The sequence below is a fragment of the Ascaphus truei genome, chromosome 2 (genome assembly GCF_040206685.1).
Source record: "Ascaphus truei isolate aAscTru1 chromosome 2, aAscTru1.hap1, whole genome shotgun sequence".
Lineage (NCBI taxonomy): Eukaryota > Metazoa > Chordata > Amphibia > Anura > Ascaphidae > Ascaphus > Ascaphus truei.
The window spans coordinates 255,854,055-255,875,494 of record NC_134484.1 but is presented as its reverse complement, the minus strand read 5'-3'; the positions used below and the strand labels follow the sequence as shown (position 1 = coordinate 255,875,494).

Below are 21,440 nucleotides of genomic sequence, written 5' to 3'. Positions count from 1 at the left end.
ACGGGAGTGGGGAGGAAAAGGAAGTGGAGGGGCGCACGAGGGTTGAGAGCTAGCTGACGGAGGAAGGAGAAGCAGCTGCCGCCCCTACGTAGGCCGCATGCCCCAGGCCCAGTTAGACACTGAGCCCCAGTAGCGTGCAGCTGAGCTAGGGACTGGCCATAGTCAGGTTCCGGATCCCCTTACTGTGCTACGAGTCATACCAGGACAGTGCTATATCCGCGGGAGGCCTGGGACCAGGCCCCGCCACTAAGTCGCAGCGTGTCTGTGGGGAATCGCCCCGGACATCAACGGGTGATGTCATCTACGCCCTCGCCGATCCTTTGTGAAGATAGTTGCAGAACCGGGTACAGGAGTACCCGGCAGGTAAAACGTCAAGTGCACCAACGGTACCATTCTTACTCCGGGACACTGTGGCTGCGCAGTCACACACTTATACACCTACTGACTCACTTGAAGGGGGGGTGGGGAACGTACTCCAAGGGGGAGCTGGACACGGGGTGGGATCACCCGGTGGAGGGAGAGGGAGAGTGAGCGTTCCAAGGACGCTGGTAGTAGTGTCTCCTCTAGAGAGGGGCACCTGTGATTACGTTACTGGTTGCATAAGTAAAACATATTGGTTACGGTATTGCTGTGCGTGTGTGTGTTCATGTACATTAGTCCTGCGAAGACCCACTTCCCCTAGGGCGGAAGCTATCGCAGGTGGAGGCGCTGCACCAAGGCATAGGTATTGTGAACACCCCAGGCTCTCCGTGGCAGAGGCTTAGGCCCTGTGAGCCTACAGGTTATATAGCACATGGTAGTGGTCTGCGTTCGATAGGAACCAGGGCTACATACATTATAGGGCTATTACAGTCACAGACAAATGTCTCACACAAAGGATTTTTTTTTTTTAAAGGTGTCTAACGATGCAAATATGCGCAAACGTTACACACCACGTAATTGTTCCGCACAGTTGTATAATTATATCACATCAGCAATTGCGCTACTCTAAGGTAAGGCACGCGGTTATAGTGGCCGCGTGCGTGCACACGACCGACTGCGTGACGTCACGAACACGTCAAACATAAACTAGGCTGGAGGCGATCGGGAGATGACAGGGAGGCAGAATGTCACCTTGATTCATTGGGATTCATACTTATTTACATGTTACTTATGACGCATATATTCCTATGATTCTGACTCACCACAGCACATTGAGGATTTTATTTGATTTCATCTTCTATGTATATACTTAATTTCATTGTGTACTATTATTGAGATATATTAAAGTTTTATATTTTTTGGTTTTAAACAGCTGATTGCACTTGTCACTAGACTGCCTGAAATTAATTCTACCAGAAGGGACCACTGTAGTCCTGTTTATTGTTTATTGTTAATTGGGGTTTCTTTGATACCTCTTTGGATCATTACCTAGATCAGGGGAGCGCAAACATTTCCTGCTGCGCCCCCGTCTGGCCTGCTCCGGATTCGCAACCCCCCCTCCTAACTGCAGCCGCGTCAGATTACGCTCCGTTGTCACGTGACCCCAGGTGAGCAGCTGTTCTCATGGACCAAGTCCCGCTGGTGTGGGGTAATACGCTCGTAAACAACCTCCTGTGCCCTGAGGTAACCTGCCAGTACGATCTTATACCTAGTAGAATTGTGTAATACAGTTCAAAATACCCGCAGACAGTGAGTAATGCTGCGGGTCCAGGCACTGCGTGCATGAGAGTATCGGCTACAGTCAGCAATGGTAGATACTAGCCCTAAATGCGCCCTTAAACCGTCATACTATTCCTAATGTACAGGGACATTAAACTGTTACACGCAAGCAGGTGCCGACAAAAGTGTTGTGGGCTAGTTCCCGGCTGGAGGCATGGCACTCCTGCACGTGCACCATGTCTAAGACACAGACACCAAAACACCAGGGCAGATATGTATAAACATGTAATTTGCATCAGTTTGTGCTGACAGTATACGTTTTTAAACATGTTGCTCTTGTTTCTGACATAGATCCCGTAGGAACAGACTAATACCGCCTAAACTTGGCAGAGGTACTGGCACAAAGAGAAAGGAAAACTTAATCAGATACAGTATCGATGCATATTTGGATATGCACATTTCACTGTAACACAGCTGCTCTCTCCTTTATCCTTTCTTAAAGCTGCAGATAAAGCAATATCCTATATGTGTTTTTTTTTTTTTAAATAAATCAGTTCTGTACTATGAGAAAATACGTGTAGCTTTTTTCTTTTTTTATCAAACTCTGAATTACATTTTGAATGTATTATAATGTAACAAGTCTTTTTTGTTCTATAGCAGTCATTTATAAAGTCACAGATACTGAATCAATACTCCTCTGCAGTCATTTAGTCATCCCCCACACCGAATCTTCACCAATTGATCCCAGGAGAACAGATCAATCGGCAACTTAGCTAATTGCTTATCATTGTGTGGATTGTATCGATGCACATATTAAAGGGGGAATTTTTTTTTAAAGGGCAGCTTAGACTGCTGCTTTCAGTTTGCATCCATTACACCATTATTTATAAAATGTTTTACCAGGAAGAATACATTGAGAGTTACCAATGGCTCCCAGGCTTTTGAAAAAAATAAATCTTTTTATCTGCACAGCTGTATCAAATGTACTTCTCTGACTGATTAATAACTTTGCGTGTATGAGAATTTCTGTATTCTGCTGCTACTACTGCAGTACAAGAGTGGATAAAAAGAATATTTACCTGCTTACAGGTGCGCCGGCACTCAACTGCTATTGCAAGCTCACAGCATCCAAGGCCAACCCAGCCATCTGATTTCTTGGAGACTCCTTTTGAAATACAATGACAATCATTAGTATTGTGTTTTTAGTTTGTGATACCTTTTAATTAGTCAACACTGGAATACTTCACAGATAATAGTGTAGAGCTTTCAGAAAGTCACGTGTAAACACAATGGGATATATGTACTGTATGTAACGCACTTTCCCCCACCCCCTGGGAGATATGGTGGCTACCGTGTGTGTGATGCATTACCTGTGGCTCACAGGAGGGCCGAGCCACCGCTGCTGGGAGCCTGGGGTGTGCCTGATTCGTCTGGTGACAGCGCCTCCACCTGTGTGGGATCCTAACTGTGTTGGATAACCCCGTGACAGGACCCAATGCAGTAATACACACACTGATGAGAATATCAGTTTACTGTAAGCATAATATAACGAACAATGCTACCACGTTCCCATCAACTAGGTCTCGCAGAGCCGTAACCCCAGAGTGTCCTGCAACCAATGTCCACACTTGATGGATATCTCCCCACAGTACTGAGGTGCTCCTGGGCACCTAACCTCCCCGGTGTCCACAGGAACTAGCCCACCCAAATGTGTGTGACAGCGCTGCCCACAAGAACTGAAGGTGTTACAGTTGGTGCACTTGGAGTACCTGCCCAGGTGCTCCTAAATCCAGGTATAGCCGGAAGATGGTATGGATCCACTGATCCAGCGATGTCGGCACAGCCTCCACCTCTACATGGGGTGGTATCCCGCATGGATGGTGCCACCATGAAGAAAGTCTCTCTCTCGTTGGGGGTGGTTGCAGCCGCGTCCTGGCGTTCCACTCACGCTTGTGCTACCCGGCAAGGTCCCTATCTATGGCTACCACAGGTAGTCGGGGCCTAGCTGGGGCCTAAGGGCGTCTCTGGCATAGTGCAGGGGTCACAGATGCCCTGCACACACAACCTACCCTCTTCTTCTCCCAGCTCCGACTGGCGTGGACTCTGGCGTGCCAAATGGATCAATAGCTAAGCAGGGGATTCCAGCAGTCCTATTGGCTAAGCGTAGCCAGGTGATCTTGCAGCCCCGGGGATGTAGTTCCCCTGTATGGCTTATTCAGTAATGGCCGCCGCTGCTTGTATGCCCATTGTGCATACGTGATTCCAGTGCACATGCGCGGTCACTCGTAGCATGGAGTTGCCGGGAGTCTCCAGCGATGCGCTCGCCTCCCCAACTGCCGCGTGCCCTCTGCACGCCTAACCACCCTCTCCCCAGCCTATCCGGCGAGTCCTCCGCCAACTCCGGCGGTGCCTGCATGCTGCCGATCCCCCGCTGCAGCAGAGGGGGGCCAAGGGGGATGCCCGGAGGGGAGACCTGGCCACATGTATATTCTTTTGAAAACGAATTGAAAGAGTGCATTGCGTCAATAAATCTATTTCTCTTACTCTTATTAGCAGCATATGTTATGTCATTATTCATGTTCTTACACTTGGGGCCTCTTTTATTCTTTGTATGGTGTGTGTGATGTTCATAATACATACAGTATGAATGCATCAATGTGATCATGCATTTGCCATCATAACTCTGTGCCCAGGACATATTTAAAAACGAGAGAGTAACTCTCAATGTATTACTTCCTGATAACACATTTTATAAATAAATGGATAAAAAAGGATTTTTGCGTACAGTATATGTGTCTTTTATGCGAAGAAAAAGTTAACATACAATTTTTACACATTTATGGCGCCAGAAAATGGTGCATGCTTTACATTTTTTTATACATATAATTTGCATATGTGCCCCACAAACATCCAAACTCCACCTCTAACCCCACAGCTTATACTTTGGAGCACCAAAACGCGTGAATTTGTCACTTTGTGCATCACTTTTATATTTGTATAAATGTAAAGAAAAGTGGGTTTCATAGAAACAGAATTTGACGGCAGATATAACCCACTTGACTCACCTAGACTGCCAGTTTTCCGATAGCACGTTATACAATAAGACGCACTGGGGCTCATTCTACTGTGTATTCACTGATCGGGCCATTTTCAGACGAAATTCCCCATTTACTTCAATGGAAATTTTAAGCCGAAAACGGCCTCAACTGCCACTTCAGAAGATATAGAATAAGGCCCATTGTCTTACTTGTGCATATTATTACATTGCAGCTGCTGTGAGTGTTGGAAAATAGGTTTAACCGATTGTAACATCAAAAGTTGCTGTATTGAATATCTATGTAATACATTTCGTTCACCATATACATATTTTGTATGTATATTCAATTTGTCTCATCTCCTCAACACAACTATCTGTAGGATGTAGACTTTTTAGCAACTTTTTTCTGCAACCCCTTACTGGACTTAACTCACTGAACAGAATAACTGTACATTAACTTGGTATTTCTTTGTCCAAGACATGGTGGCTTATTCAAAAATGCCTCTCAAACTGAGATCACATGAAAACTCCCAATAAAGCGGACTCTATGCAATCTACGTATCAAAACCAAAACTTGTGCTGAAATATACTTGTGCCAGGCAACATCTACAGTATGTATTAATCTTAGTTGCGCCATTTTCGGGTATGTCTGCATTTGCCTGTGACGGCAAGATGAGGGATTCATGCAGCAAGTGGGAGGAGTTACGGTGGAGTACATTTGCACATTTTTACAGGTCTCTGTATTAAAAAATAAGCGGCTTGCATTTTCTCTGTCACTTTAAAAGTGGTTTAAGTCTTTTTAGCGCAGAATACGTCAAATTCTAAAACTGTAGACATACACTTCGTAAACAGAAAAAAAGACCAGAATATTTTCATTTTGCACTTTGTATAAAAGCATTTTGCTCCAACTTTGCCCCGTCTGCCCCAGCTTGCACCTTGGGAAGTCCAGTAGGAGGAGTTAGGAAGGTGTTACGTGATGCAGATTATAATGAGATGTATCCCAGTCTGCGTCTCTGCCCCAGCTTGCATAGTGGGAGTGTCAGTAGGAGGAGTTAGGGAGGAGTTACATGGTTCAGATAATAATGAGATTTATCCCAGTCTGCGTCTCTGCCCCAGCTTGCACCTTGGGCAGTATCAGTAGGTGGAGTTAGGGAGGAGTTACATGGTGCAGATTATAATGAGGTGTATCACATTCTGTGTCTCTGCCCCCATTTGCAACTTGGGGTGTGTCAATAGGAGACGTTGGGCAGAAGTTATATGGTGCAGAGATTATGAGGTGTATCACTTTCTGGGTCTCTGCCCCAGCTTGCACCTTGGGCTGTATCAGTAGGTGGAGTTGGGGAGGAGTTACTTGGTGCACAAACTATAATGAGATGTGTCTCATTCTACATCTCTGCCCCAGCTTGCACCTTGTGGAGTATCAGTAGGAGGATTTGGGGAGGAGTTACATGGTGCACTGATTATAATAAAATGTACCATACTCTGCATCTCTCTCCACAACTCTGTTTGCCTTGTATTTGCCCCCCAAAATCCCCCATGTCTTAAGTTGGTCAAGTCTAACATTCTGCATTAGATGTAAGAATCTTTTCTTACATACAATGGAGCATTGTGCCTGAACACACTTTTCTATCAATTGATACATGGACCCCTAAGTCAATTAACCCTTATGTAAAGTCATATAAAGGGAGATCTACTTATGCTACTTTTTGCATGAGTATATTTAGAATTCTTTCAGTCAGATTTAGTAATATAGCAGGGTTCCCTGTGGGCCCCCCTTACCTCCGGTAGAAGGCACGCGCTTCTGGAGGGTGCTGGAGAGGTGCGGGCAGAGTAGCTGTGGTTAGGGGAGGCGACCGAGACGCTGGTGGCTCCCGTAGCAGGGCATCGCCATTATCTGTGTGGTCGTGCATGCGCAGTGCAGTCACGCATGCGCAGTGCAGGTAGCTATGTTGCGGCGGCCATCTTGGTGCACCTTACGCATGCGCAGAGATACACAGGCGGCCATTACACCCACTGGGACTGCTAGATCACATGACAAGCAACAGCCAATCGGGCTGCAGAAAAGAAAAGAGATAGATACTTTTGGAGTGCTGAGGACCACGCCAGTCCGAGCTGGGACAAGAAGAGGTAGGTTGTGTGTGCAGGGTGTCTGTGACCCCTGCACTAGGCCAGAGACCCCCTTAGGCCCCAGGTAGGCCCTGATTCCCCTCAGCCTGGGGTTGCTGCAGTGACATCTCATGAGATAGGGACACTGCCCTGTAGCATTAGAGTGAGGGGCACAGCCAGGACGTTGCTGCCTCCTGGACCAGGGTGATCTGGGACCAGATCACCCCTCTGATACAAGAGACATTGCATATGGTGGTACACTCCACGTGGGACCCACCCAACGTAGAGGCGGAGTTTTCGCGGATACATCCCTGGATCCGTGGATCCCACCAAGGAGACATTAGCTCGCCCGGATGTGGGACCACCCGGCATGTACCTCAACTCTGCATGTGAACCAACCATACACTTTAGTGGGCAGCGCTGGACCACATTTTAGGGAGGGACTGTATACACGTGGACATCAGGGTGGTTTGGTGCCCAAGGGCCCCTCAGTAATTTGGGGACTGTGCTTCCAGGTGGGGGAGACAGAGTACCGGTGGTTACGGCTGTGCGTGGCCTGGTTGTGGTGATTTATATATATATGTGGTTCATGGTAATTCATGCAGTAAGCTGTTATACTTTTGCAGTGTGTGTTTCATTGCATGAGGTCTTGTAGCAGGGTTATCCCACACTGTAGGGTCCTGTACAAGTGGAGGCGCTATCCAGAGACGATCCAGGTACACCCCAGGCTCCAGTAGCGGAGGCTCAGCCCTCCTGCGAGTCGCAGGTAAAAGCAGCACACACACTAGCCGCTAGATCTCCCAGGGGGTGAGGGAAAGTGCGCTAAAGTAAGATTTGCTCACGTAATCGGGGTTGCCACCTCTCCGGGTTTCACCCGGAGACTCCGGGTTTGGCATCCACTTCTCCGGGCTCCGGGTTTGTCCCTGAAATCTCCGGGTGGGCGGGTTGTTGCAGACAGGGCAGCATAGTAAGTGAGTTCGCATTGCTACATCACTCACAGATCCTTTGCATTTCTCACGGGACTAGCTGTGTGCAGAACTCATTTCCTCCCTTCACTGCCAACTACATCCGGGTCACAGCCCTATGCTCTACTGCACATGCTCACAGGTAGGGGATCATGGGAGTTGTAGTTTTTATTAGACAAGATCGATTGGCACACAAGCAACACAGTAACATTCTTAGAAACCCTGCTAGAGAACAGACACCCATGTATCTTATCTCCTCTCTCCCTCCCCCCCCTCTCTTCTCCCCCCCTCTCCCTTCTCCCCCCCCTCTCCCTTCTCCCCCCCCTCTCCCTTCTTCCCCCCCCCTCTCCCTTCTCCCCCCCTCTCCCTTCTCCTCCCCCTCTCCCTTCTCCCCCCCCTCTCCCTTCTCCCCCCCTCTCCCTTCTCCCCCCCCTCTCCCTTCTCCCCCCCCCTCTCCCCTTTCCTTCTCCCCCCTCTCCCCCTTCCTTCTCCCCCCTCTCCCCCTTCCTTCTCCCCCCCCTCTCCCTTCTCCTCCCCCCTCTCCCTTCTCCTCCCCCCTCTCCCTTCTCCCCCCTCCTCTCCCTTCTCCCCCTCCCCTCTCCCTTCTCCCCCTCCCCTCTCCCTTCTCCCCCTCCCCTCTCCCTTCTCCCCCCCCTTCTCTCCCTTCTCCCCCCCCTCTCCCTTCTCCCCCCCTCTCCCTTCTCCCCCCCCCTCTCCCTTCTCCCCCCCCCTCTCCCTTCTCCCCCCCCTCTCCCTTCTCCCCCCCCCCCTCTCCCTTCTCCCCCCCCCCTCTCCCTTCTCCCCCCCCCTCTCCCTTCTCCCCCCCCTCTCCCTTCTCCCCCCCCTCTCCCTTCTCCCCCCCTCTCCCTTCTCCCCCCCCTCTCCCTTCTCCCCCCCTCTCCCTTCTCCCCCCCTCTCCCTTCTCCCCCCCTCTCCCTTCTCCCCCCTCTCCCTTCTCCCCCCCTCTCCCTTCTCCCCCCCTCTCCCTTCTCCCCCCCTCTCTCTCTCTCTTCTCCTCCCCCTCTCTCTCTCTCTCTTCTCCTCCCCCCCTCTCTCTCTATCTCTTCTCCCCCTCTCTCTCTTTACAGTAAAGCTGCTTCAGTTCCTCCCTTTTGATAGCAATGAGGTAACCTTGTCTTTGTTAAATTAACTCAAGTAAAGTTAACTGAGGTAAACATTGTAATAAATTAATATTGATCAGCGACGACTCTGTTTGCAACAATTGTCATCAGCGTTAGTTATAAATAATAGAAATGATGTAAGGTATAATTCCATATACCATTAACGCAGCAATAGTGCCAGCAATAGCAGTCTCCCGCCATCTCCCCCTGCAACTACGCTCAATATGGCTGCGCGGCGTCAAATGGCGCTGCGTTGCCATGCCAACGGGAACGTCACGTGACGTAACAGCATCACGTGATGCTCGTTGCCATGACAATGAGACGCCACATGATGTCACGACGTCATGCGGTGCCACGTTGTCATGGCGACTTGACGCCGCGTGACGTTACATAGCATCCCGTTGTCATGGCAACACAGTGTCATTTAAAAAAAAAAAAATCTCCGGGTTGACCGTCAGTCGAAGGTGGCAACCCTGCACGTAATGGTATGCCTGTATTTAATCAATCTGTTTATATTTCACGCTTTCTGACATCCAGGAAGCTTGGCAAAACTATATGTGAAGCTCTTTTATTTAAACTTAAAGCAGGTTCTTGCCAATGAGGTTTGTGTGTTCATGTTTGTTATGTGTTGTATATGTTCAATTAATATTCTATGTGTGCTGTATTTCTGCCTCTCAGTATTTACCAAAAGGATTACGCTAAATAGTAATGCCCTAACACTCTGCCAGTCCCATGTTGTACTCACAGTTACAATGCTCGTTTTGTTTTTTTCTTACCAGGCAATGAAGAGTTCATGCAATTCCAAACATCTACCTGAAAAGGAATTACACATAAAAAGAATCAATAACCATGCAATTATTACCTCAAATAGGCTTTTATTAGATCACAAATCGGGCATTTGGGTCTTAGTTCTTGCCTGTCTATGACAAGCAATATCCTTAAAACAACAAGCAGAAATCGTTTGAAATCATTTCCCCACCCAGGTTTTTGCTGCTGAACCCAGGAAATAAAATCTCCCTTCTGCTGATGAACAAAGGAAAAAATAATATAAAGAGGAAAAAGAGCTGGATTAAGAGCCGCTCGTGATGTGTGACAAGAAATAAATATTCAATGTAACTTTCTTATCTGCTAAACGAAAATGTGGGAAAGCAAAGTAATAACAACACCTTCCCAATGTGTTTGCTAATTAAAACGATCACTCCTGCAACTCCGGAGAGCTAAGTCTCTGTAGACAAATACCTCTAGGGTCTTAAAGCAGCAGCTTATGGTCGAAGATCAAAATAAACATGCTGTGTTTGTACAGTACAATGTATCCTTGTACACGTCCAGTACCTAAGGAAGCGGTTTTATATTAGAAAAAGGTGCAAGCTCTCCAAAATAAGATGTGAATGCAAAGCACTCTTATGAATATTCTCTGCATTCTTTTGATCTTTCTCAGTCCTTGAAATAAAAATACCATATGAGAGAGCAAATACACAAACCCCGAGCTCCTTCCAAAATGGCTTACAAACTATTAGTGAAATTCTCAGTTTTGATCCTTAGGCTGCGCTTAGAAGTGCCTTGCGACGGCGACGTCGCTCAGAAACAAATACATTGACTCTGTCGCAAGCGCTTATAGTAAGCGTGACGGCGACGGAGCGACCAAAAATGTTGAAGCCGGGTAAACTTGATTTTTTTAGAGACAGTCGCCACATGTGACTGTCTCTAAACCAATCAAATTGCGCGGCCCGCCCCCTTAGGCTGAGTCCATAGAAGGACAAGCAGCGCTGAGCCGTGCGGACGCTCCGCGCTGAGCCCCTGCATCCTCCATGAGGATGTCTTTAGAGGGGGCTCACGCGAGCGTCCGCAGGCGTGCTGAGGCGCTGGATTTTTCAGCCGACAGCCAAACTGTTTTCCAGAGAGCTGTCGGCTGAAAACATCCAATCAGCGTCGGCGCCGTGACGTTGACGTCGGTGTGTCACAGAAGATTGGCCCAGCGACGTCCCTGCCCCGCCTCCCTCAGTCTCCCCCCGCCTCCCGATCGCGCCCGCTGGCTCGCCTGCATGGGCATGAAACCGCGCAGATTTCAGCAGGCGAGCCTCAGCGTCAGCGCGGTCCAGCCCTGCTACCCCTTCTATGGCCCCAGCCTTAGTGACGTCACTGGTCTTGTCACCAGCGACGTCGCTAAAAACCTAATTACAACTTTCGCTAATGGTGACGGCGACGAGTGACATCAACGGTCTCCGTCGCCAGCACTACAACCGCGGCCTTAGTCTTCTAATAAATAATAAAAGAGTAATTTAGTTGCATCTTTTGATCAAAAAATTATTCAAGGCTACTAACCCAGTCAAGGTAAACTGTATTTTAGCAGGTACCTACCCTAAATACATATTAGTTCTTATTGTCTTCTGGACTGAACTTAGTGACATATGTGAAAGTGCCTAAAGGGTTAAATGAATGAAGCATGTATTCTATCTGCTATTATGAGAACAGCCTTAAATTTTATACAGAGAAAAAAAATCATTGCGCAAACCACATTTATTTTTACATTGGCATCAAAGACCGCACATAAGTTTTGATAAACAAGACCTAAAGCCCATGTAGGGACCATACTAAATTTACATGAATGCTCCTAAGTAAATTTCTCAGTACAGGTCCACGTTTCGCTTTGGATCTGAGTTTATTAGCTCTCTGAATTTAAGCATCTTTCTAAAAAAAAAATGTGTAAATACGTTTAGATTTATTTTCCTTCAGTGCCACTACAATTGTTACTATTTTTTTTAAGCCACTTCGACCATTGATGTTACCTCCTCTGATCTGTATAGAGGTTGCTAAGTAGGTACTGCAGGAAGAGAATTTGCAAGCCATCTGCCACCACTACAGATATCCCCAGCTTAACTGTTCTTCTTGGTGAGATATGTTGGGATATGCTACGCACGCATAGCCATTGAATCCTATGGCTCCTACATGATATTCCTGCTTCAAGGCGCTTACAATTAATTTTCGGGGTGTGATGACAACGATGATACAAAAAGCCCAAACCGTTTTAAGTACCTATGCATTTTCACACCCCTTCTTCACTCTCAATGTTACTCTACCACTGGAAATGTTTAGTTACAAAAAAAAAATGAATATCAAATTAGGATCACAAATAGATATTCATCAGCCAAGAGTCCCATGTGTTGAATGCTTCAGAAGTTATCGCAGGAAATTGCATGTGGCTGTAAGAGAAGATTTCCATGGAAATGATGCACAGCCTTGTGATTTCCTTGTTATGTGCACTCCTCTGTCCTCATTGCACTGCTGGTAGACGACAACATATTTAATCCTCTGTGGCTCCGGGATTTACTCATAAGCAACTTGTTTACTTCAATGGTTTGGGAAACATAGTGTAGCTGCATCCAAATATGAGAAGTGTATTTAAGGATAACATAGAATCTCTGATATAATGTACCGTGCAGATAGTACAACACTCACTACAATTAACTGATATAGTGCATTGTGCAGACACTACAGCACTGACTATATCCTCTATTCAACATTTCCGAGTACAATTTGTGCTACTCTATTTTAAAAAAAATTATCTTTTTTATCCCTCTACCTCACAATTATCAGTCATTTTTCCATTTACAACCATCCTCGTCTTTTGTGTTTACCGTTATACTTATTTTTCTTTTTAAACGGACAAACTGAGATATTTGCTGCTATTTTTGTAGGATGTTGGGGGCTGGCAAAAAAAGAAAACACGTTCCTACCCATATGATTAAATGTGCACTTTGGCTGATTAAATCTTTATTTACAAAATAACATTACATACCATGGACCATTTTGATGCTGCACAAATTGTTCTTCCCTTTTGATGGGAGGATACAGGTGGCTGTATGCTTACAGTACATGATTCTCCTGTCAACATTGTTACTGCTAGAGGGGTGGAATGCTTATCTAGCAGACTGTGTGTAAGGCCTTGGACATCTTACCGCTGGCGTGCTGATGCGCGCTGAGGCTCAGGGAAAGCGGGTGCTTTCCCTGGCCTTGCGGTTGCTTGTCCTGCTCGCCTTAAGGGGGCGGGCCGGGGGCGGGCACGTCACTGGCCGGGGGCGGGCCAGTGACGTCACGGAGCTGGTTCGCCCTCATTGGGCAAACCGCTCACGTGACCGGCCTGTCGCGCCGGCAAGCGGGGGAATTTTAAATTCCCCTAAGACCTGCGCTTCCGCAAGCGCGCGGAAGCGCAGGTGAGCCCCTACTAAAGCCGCTCTAATTGCGGCTGTAGGGGCTCAGTGCTGAGCGGGAGCGCGCGTCAGCATGCTTCTGCCAGCAAGCGGTAAACATGGTCAAGGCCTAAAGCAGCACTAGGCAACATAACCCAATAAATGGACCACAAGAATAGTTTTCACATACCCAAAAAAGGGCGGCATGTGCTGATTTATCAAAAGATTTACATAAACGCCGACTTTTACTCAGCCATAAGGTACCTTGAGCAAAAGTCATAAAGTGATGCCAGAAGAAAACTTCCGGTGCCAGAAGATACCTTTTTGGTCCATTGATTTGAATAGATCAATAAGGGTTCTTCCATGGTAGGAAAATGTTTAATGTAATAGCCTCACTTAGTAAAAATGGGCCCTTATGGCCTATTACCAGTAAGTACAGTGTTTCTCAAATGGTGGCCACTGGACAACTAGTGGTCCCTACAGACTTTACTTATTGGTGGTTCCCTACACCTTTCAAGATTATCTTGTAGCATTGGGCATGGGGTGGGGTGGTCCTCCAAACGGTTATTAACACTGAAGTGGTCCATTGTATGGAAGTTTGAGAACACCTGGTTTAGTAAATGTAGACCGTGTTTGAATTTAAAAAGGAGCTATCAAGCATTCGAAATATAGTAACTTGCATATGTCTACACAAAATAATCAGCATTTAAAGTCATTAAGTTTTACATGGACCCACAGTTTGACCTGTTGGATACCACAGATCAATTTTTCGTAGCACCAGTCACAAATTCAGTCCTCCAGGTGAAGAAAAAATTACCATTGATGGTGGACAGTAATCTGGTGCCCTTTGCAGCAGGTGTTTCAGACGGGATTCGCTCTTTGAAGACAAAATCTATGGGAGAGATGAGAATAACAAAATGATGGAAAATCTCTATGGCAACATGACACGTGTAACAGATCCTGGCAGGAAGCAGATAATTATCTAGCAGCACACAAGCCAAATAAAGTCACATTGGAATGTATTGTTTGTAACTAGACACCACAGTTAGGATAGATACATAGGATGGCTGGTGTAGGGTTTCCGATTTTTGGATTTGGAAACACATGGCCGTGGGTTGAATTATTTTCTAGTCACCAAGATCATGATCTAATTTGCAGTAGTGGTTAGTGATCATTTACAGCCATTTAAAGCAGCAGTCCCACCTAAGCAACCTTTTTTTTTTACAGCATGGAAACCAGGAGATCCTCATGATCTGAGCCGTGTTATTTTCAGCTCTGTGGACCCCCTTCCCTGTTTTCCAATATATTTGCCATTGTAGTTATTGGTGACTACTGCAGCCTTCTTTTAGTTGGCATTCCCCTTGTCCACCTCTCCCAACTCTAATGCATCCAACATGCTGCTGATAGACTCACCTTCCTCACTCAAATTCTACAGCTCCACTATGCATATCCCTACACTGGCTTCGCATATCCTCTAGATTCAAATTTAAAACCTCAGAGCTGACTTGCAAAGGTATCAACAATGTTGCCCCCCTTTACATCTCAGCCCTTATCCACAAATTTACCACTAAACGCCCCCTATGTTCTGCCAACAACATACGCCTTTCCTCCCACCTTATTACCTCCTCTCACTCCCGCCTGCAGAGCTTCTCCCATGCTGCCCCTTATCTCTGCAATGCCCTACCACGTACCATCAGACTTTCCCCCAGCTTTCAGATGTTTAAAACTCCCTGAAAACTCACCTTTTCATTGGAAGCCTATCTGGCATACTCCTAATATCTATCCCTCCACCCCCTCTAACCCTATTGGGACCAGCTGTGTGGATGGACCAAACTCTCCCTATATAACACTCTCAAAACCTTAACGGTTTCAGCGATCAGACTGGGCCATATTCTAACCGGAGCCACACCTTATCTTACAATGAGCAGCCACTTTAACTTCTTGTATCAACATTATCCCTAATTCCCTCTAGAGTGTAAGCTCTCACGAGCAGGGCCCTCACTACCTTCTGTATCTGTTTGTGCATGTTTGTCCCCACCTGTATGTAACTGTTAATGTAATATACATAACTCTGTACCCCATTGTACTGCACTGCGGAATATGTTTGCGATTTACAAGTAAACGATAACAAAAAATGGTGTTTAAGAAAGAAATTGAAATGGCTGTCCAATAGGAACTGTTGCGGCTTCCTATTGGCCCTCTCCGGACCTGTGAGATTGTCCAGTCATTTTATGTTTTCTATCAAGAGTTTTAAACATTGGTAACAACAATTACACTGGCGACACACTTTATTCGAGCTTGGCTAGTCCCACGAATTCGGGTATACCCGGGTGTATTGAGGTTTGTGACTGTTTTCTGCCCGAGTACATTGAGTTATTTTCCAAGCAGGGATTGAAGCATTTTATTCCCGCTGGCTGCAATACTGCACAGTATATATATATAAACTGCATTACAATTCATGAATTTATGCCATCTGGTAGACACGCGAAGCATTGCAGCCTATTAAATCCTAATCATTATCATTTAACAGATCAGCCGCCCATCAGCCAGGCATGAACCCAGGCTGGGAAGGCAAATGCAACGGGGCTTGTCAGAGGTTAGTAGTGGCTTATTCCAGGTATCTGCCAGGTACATACCGGGTATTTGCTCGAATAAAGTGTGTCGGTGCAGTATGTGGCGAACCAGAGCTACGAATAGCTCGGTTGAGCTCCAGAGGAACCTCTGTTCCTATGCTCTCAAAATAATAATTCTAAATAGGCACAACTGCTGCTTTAAAGCACAGATCCTGCATGATATTGATCATTTTTGTCTTGTCTTACTTGAACCGGTGCTCTGTGGTCAGGGGAAACCCCTGCTTCACAAAATACTACAATTATTACTTCCGCTGGGTCAAAATAGATACAAAGTTGGTGATGTCATCTCCTGATGATGTTGTGGCTTTCTACTGGCTGCCGGAGTGATCCTTGACCCTGTGGCCAGTTTGTGCCTGGGAGTAGAATATCTGTATGTGGGAACCAGGAAGTCCTTGGACGTCGGGAGACCACAGAGCAGCCCCGAGGCACACCCGGTTCAGGTAAGATTTTCTTTAAGTGGTGTGCACAAGTGAATTTCTTTGAGAAGTATTTTCAGCTCTTCACCCTTTTCACATTTATACCATATTCCCAGCTGTGCAGCCACTATACAATAACTATAGAATTTCCTGAGTAGTTGTAACAACACTACAGGTCATATTCTGGGAGCAGTATACTGTAGTTGATCAACTCCACTCTGTTTTTATTTTTGTACAAATTTAACAAACATTATTACTCCAGCTGGTGTGAGGTAGCTGGAATAACGTGTTATCACACTCGCTGTAACGCCCCAACTGGTGCAATAAAGTGTGTTACATCTGTATGTATAAGGTGCATATATGTTGTGTGTGTGTGTGTGTATACATGTTGCATGCATAGTATGTGTGATATGTGTGGGGTGTGCGATTGGGACATGTTTATTCATCTTGTGTGCATCTGGTGTGTGTATCTAGTCTTCGTGCATGCATTGTATGTATCTGATGTGTATACACATGTTTTGTCTTTTTGGTGAGCGTGTTTATTCTGTGACGGTACTCAATGTGTGTGGAGTTAGACTGGGGGTAAGGGGGAGAGAATGGAGGGAGGGAGAAATAATGGAGCGAGGGGGAGAGAATGGAAGGGGGAGGGAGAATGGAGAGAGCAGGAAAGAGAATAGAGGAAAGGGAGAGAATGGGGGAGAGAATGGGGGAGTGAGAATGGAGAGAGTAGAATCGGGTAAGAGAGTGGAAGAGAATGGGGATAGGGGGGAGAGAATGGAGGGGGGAAAGAGAATAGAGGAAGGGGAGTGAGAATGGAGGGAGGGCGTAGAATGGGATAGGGGGAGAGAATGGGGGTAGGGGGAGAAAGAATGGAGGGAGGGGGAGAGAATGGAGTGGGAGGGAGAATGGAAGGGAGAGAGAATTGAGGGAGGGGACAGAGAATGGAGGGAGGGGGAGAGAGTGAGAGAGGGAGGGGGGAGAGAATTGAGGGAGTTGGAGAAAGAATGGAGGGGGAGAGAAAGTGGAGTGAGGAGGAGAGAATTGAGGAAAGGGGAGAGAATGGATAGATGGGGGGAAAAGAGTGGAGGGAGCAGGAGAGTTAGTGGAAGGAGGAGGGAGAGAAAATGGAGGGAGGAGGTGTTGGGGAGAAAATGGAGGGAGAGAAAATGGAGGGAGGGGGAGAGAGGGGAGAGAAAGTGGAAGGAGGGAGAGAGATAATGGGTGGAGGGGGGAGAAAGATTGGGGGGGAGAAAATGGGAGGAAGGGGAGAAAATGGAGGGAGAGGTTGAGAATGGAGGGAGGGGTAGAGGAGGAAAGGAGGGGTAGAGAAGGGAGTGGGAGAGAGAATGGAGGAGGGATGGACGGGGGAAGAGAATGGAGGAGGGGGTAGAGAGAATGGAGGAGGGAGGGGGGAGAGAATGGAGGGAAGGGGAGAAAGAGAATGGTAGGAGAGAATGGAGGGAAGGGGGGGAGAGAATGGATGGAGGGTGGTAGAGAATGGAGGTAGGGGGATAGAGAATGGAGGCACGGGAGAGAATTGAGGGAAGAGGAGAAAGAGACTGGCGAAAGGGGGGAGAGAATGACGGGAGGGGTGGGGAAATGGAGGCGGAGAGAGAATGGAGGCGGGGGATAAAATGGAAGGAGGAGGAGAAAGAGAATGGTGGGAGGGGGGAGAATGGAGGGAGGGGGGAGAGAATGGACTGAAGGGGAGAAAGAGAATGGCGGGAGGCGGGGAGAGTGGAGGGGAGAGAATGGAGGGGGAAGAGAATGGAGGGTGGGGAGAGAGAATGGACGGAGGGAGAATGAAGGGAGGGGAGAGAGAATGGAGGGGTAGGGAAGAGAATGGAGGGGGGAGGACTGATGGGGGTGGGAGGAGAAATGGGGACAGCGGAGAGAGAATGGAGTGGAGAGAGAATTGAGACCGAGGGAGGGGAGAGAATGGAGAGGGGAGGGAGGAGATAATGGAAGGAAAGGGGGAGAGAATTGAGGGAGGTGGGTGAGAATGGAGATGGGGAGAGAATGGAGGGAGGGGGAGAAAGTGAATGGAGGGAGGGGGGAGAGAATGGAGAGGGGACGGAATGGAGGGAGGGGGGGAGAATGGAGGGATGGGGAGAAAGAGAATGGCGGGAAGGGGAGAGAATGGAAGGGGGATAGAATGGCGCGAGGGGGGTTTGAGAATGAGGGAAGGGGAGAAAGAATGGCGGGAGTGGGGAGAGAAGAGAATGGAGATGGGGGGAGAGAATGAGCAAAAAGGAGGGAGGAATGAGCATTGCAAAGGTATAGACTGGGCTGGAGTCAGGTAAAAAAATATATTAATTTATTGGGCATAATAGCCAAACTACAAACAACAAAGAGAATCCTCTGATGCATTTCCCGCCTCTACGGCGCTTGAGGGAGAGAATGGAGGGTAGGGGAGTGTCTTCAGAGACATCCGGCTCCCAACCACAGTTCCCTTATCTGTCCACCGGGTGTGCTGCAGTTTCTGTCTTCTCTGGGGTTCCTTTGTCTGTCTGTCTGTCTCCTCTTGTTGCTCCTGTCCTCTATCCTTATAGTTTCCTGTTTCATGTTCCTTCCTTGCCTTTTTTTGTGTCCTGACTCCTTATGCCCATGCCCATGCTTCTGATCTGTTCCTTGTGGAGTCCTGATTCATATTAAAGGCCCTTGCTAGTGTTCTGGCTTGCCCCCATTTGTTTCCTGCTTGTGAGTCCCCAGTCTCAGTTCCTGCTCCCCTGCCCTGTTCCTGCCTTCCTGCTGCCGACCCCTGCCTTGACCCCGACGATCCTGCTTGCCGCCTGCCACCGAACCCTGTCTGTGACCCTGACGATTCTGCTTGCTGCCTGCCACTAACCTCAGCCCGTAGCCCCAACAATCATTGCCTCCCCTGCTGTTCTGGCCACCAAGATCCTACCTGCTCCTGGAGTCCCAGTGACAGGGAGAGAGAAAATGGATGGAGGGAGAATGAAGGGAGGGGAGAGAGAATGAAGGGGATATATATTCATTAGAATGGCAGGAGGGGGAGAGAATGGAGGTGGGAGAAAATGGAGGGATAGAGGGAGGGGGCAGAGAATGGAGGCGGGGAGAGATTTGAGGGAGGGGGAGAGAATGGAGGGAGGGAGAGAATGAAGGAAGGGAGAGAGAGAATGGAGGGACGGGGAGAGATTTGAGGAAGGGGGAGAGAGAATGGAGGCAGGGAGAGAATGGAGGGAGGGGAAGAAAGACAATGGCGGGAGGGGGGAAAGAATGGAGGCTGAGGGAGAGAGAGAATGGATGGAGGGAGAATGGAGGGATGGGGAGAGAGAATGAAGAGAGGGGGAATAGAGGGAGGAGGAGAGAGAATGGAGAGGGTAGGGAAGAGAGAATGGAGGGGAGATGGGGACAGGGGAGAGAGAATGGAGGGGGAGAGAGAATTGAGAGCGAGGGGGGGGGAGAATGGAGAAGGGAGGGCGGAGATAGAAAATGGAGGGAGGGGGAGAATGGAGACGGGGAGGTGGGGGAGAGAATGGAGGTAGGGGAGAGCGAATGGCTGGAGGGGGGAGAGGATGGAGAGAGGGGGGAGAGAATGGAGGGGGGGGATAGAATGGAGGGGGAGAGAATGGAGGGAGGGGGGAGAGAATGGAGGGAGGGGGAGAAAGAGAATGGCAGGAGGGGGGAGAGAATGGAGGGGAGAGAGAATGGTAGGAGGGGGTGAGAGAATGGAGGGAAGGAGAGAAAGAATTGGGGGAGAGAATGGAGGGGGGAAAATGGAGGGAGGGAGAGAGATTTGATGGAGGGGATAGAATGGAGGAAGGGGGAGAGAGAATGGAAGGGGAGAGAGTGGAGGAAGGGGGAGAGATAATGGAGGAAGGGGAAGAAATAATGGAGGGAGTTGGAGAGATAATGGAGGGAGTGGGAGAGATTTGAGGGATGGGCTGAGAATGGAGGAAGGTGAGAGTGAATGGAGGGGGAGGGAGAGTGAATAGAGAGGAAAGAAAATGGACGGGAAAGGAAAGTAAAAGAAAATGGAGAGGGTAGGGAGAGGGAGAGAGAATGGAGAGGAAGGAGAGGGGGGAAGAATGGAGGGAGGAGGGGAGAGAGATGATGGGGAGAGCGAAAAAGGGAGGGGAGAGAGTCAGAGAAGGGAGGGTGCAGTTGGTGATGTCATTTGTTTTATAAATATTTGTTTTAATGTGTCCCGGTTTTTACATTTGCAAATATGGTCGCTCTACCCTTAAGTCCTTATTCAAGTTACTATGAAGCCACTTCCCCATGCTGGAGAAAATATTAGTCCCCTACATTAAAATGCTGCTGATCTCTCTTCTCCAGCACTGATAATCCATTCTCTGACAGCAAAATTAAATACATCAAGGTTAAACACTGACTTTCTGCAAATGTCGTCCATATACTGTACAGTGATAGATAGAAATATATAGATATATCAAAATAATTGCTATTTGAAAAGTTAAAATAATATAAATTTAAATGGCCCTGCTAGAAGATTTATAACATTGAGGAAGATGGTTCTTTAAAGTGATAATACATCATTTTTACTAAAATACTTTGTTCAAATACAAGGCTGCAAACACCCGCCCATTAAACAATATTTCTGGATCACTAACCAGGGAAATAATTTCCTTTGACATTATACGTGACATGACCAATAAAATGTTTTGCTTGTAGGGTGATAAAGCTCTCAATATACAACCCACTTTTCATATATTTATCACATTTAATTTTGTACAATATATAGGTATATGCAGTGTTCGACAAACCTATACATTTGCTCGCCCCGGGCGAGTGGATTTAACCCCCGGCCGAGTAAATATTGGCCCAAGCAGCACACGTTTGGTACTAGGTGGAGAGTAGATTTTTTTGTGTGGCGAGTAGATTTTTTGGTCATTTGTCAACCACTGGGTATATGTATATATTTATGTAGATAGAGATAGATGGGAGATAGATGGGAGATAGATGGGAGATAGATAGTTTTATATACTTAATTTTACATACATTATTAATGCAATCAGTGTTTACCTGCTCACACACATCACGGCACATTAAGTTATCCTTAGCCTGGTAACAGCATGAAGCATCTATGGAGGAAAGAATATAAAATTAAAACACTTTGTGCAAAATGTCTGGAATAAAATTCTCATACCCACAATGCAAATGGAGGAAAAAACAGTTACCCATGATTTATAATTGAATCATAGTTGAAAAGCAAAAGATAGCTGCTCACTTACATTAAAGTAATGCTTATACACTTCACTGGGATTGCAGCGCCCGTACGCAACTTGATGCAATCTCATCCCGGCTGGGTCCTCACCCGGTAGAGGACATTGACACGTTTTGCATATAACT

At 47.3% G+C, this 21,440-nt stretch overlaps 1 protein-coding gene across 1 annotated transcript in view; it reads right to left on the bottom strand.

Annotated features, from left to right (window-relative positions):
* Positions 1 to 21,440, bottom strand: part of RECK (reversion inducing cysteine rich protein with kazal motifs) — a 244,147-nt gene that overhangs the window by 166,484 nt on the left and 56,223 nt on the right. The window contains exons 2-5 of the mRNA XM_075588575.1: positions 21,114 to 21,172; positions 13,875 to 13,949; positions 9,647 to 9,683; positions 2,721 to 2,806 (exon numbers count right to left, since the gene is read on the bottom strand). Of these exons, the coding sequence (XP_075444690.1) occupies positions 2,721 to 2,806; positions 9,647 to 9,683; positions 13,875 to 13,949; positions 21,114 to 21,172 (257 nt within the window). The remainder of the gene's footprint in view (positions 1 to 2,720; positions 2,807 to 9,646; positions 9,684 to 13,874; positions 13,950 to 21,113; positions 21,173 to 21,440) is intronic.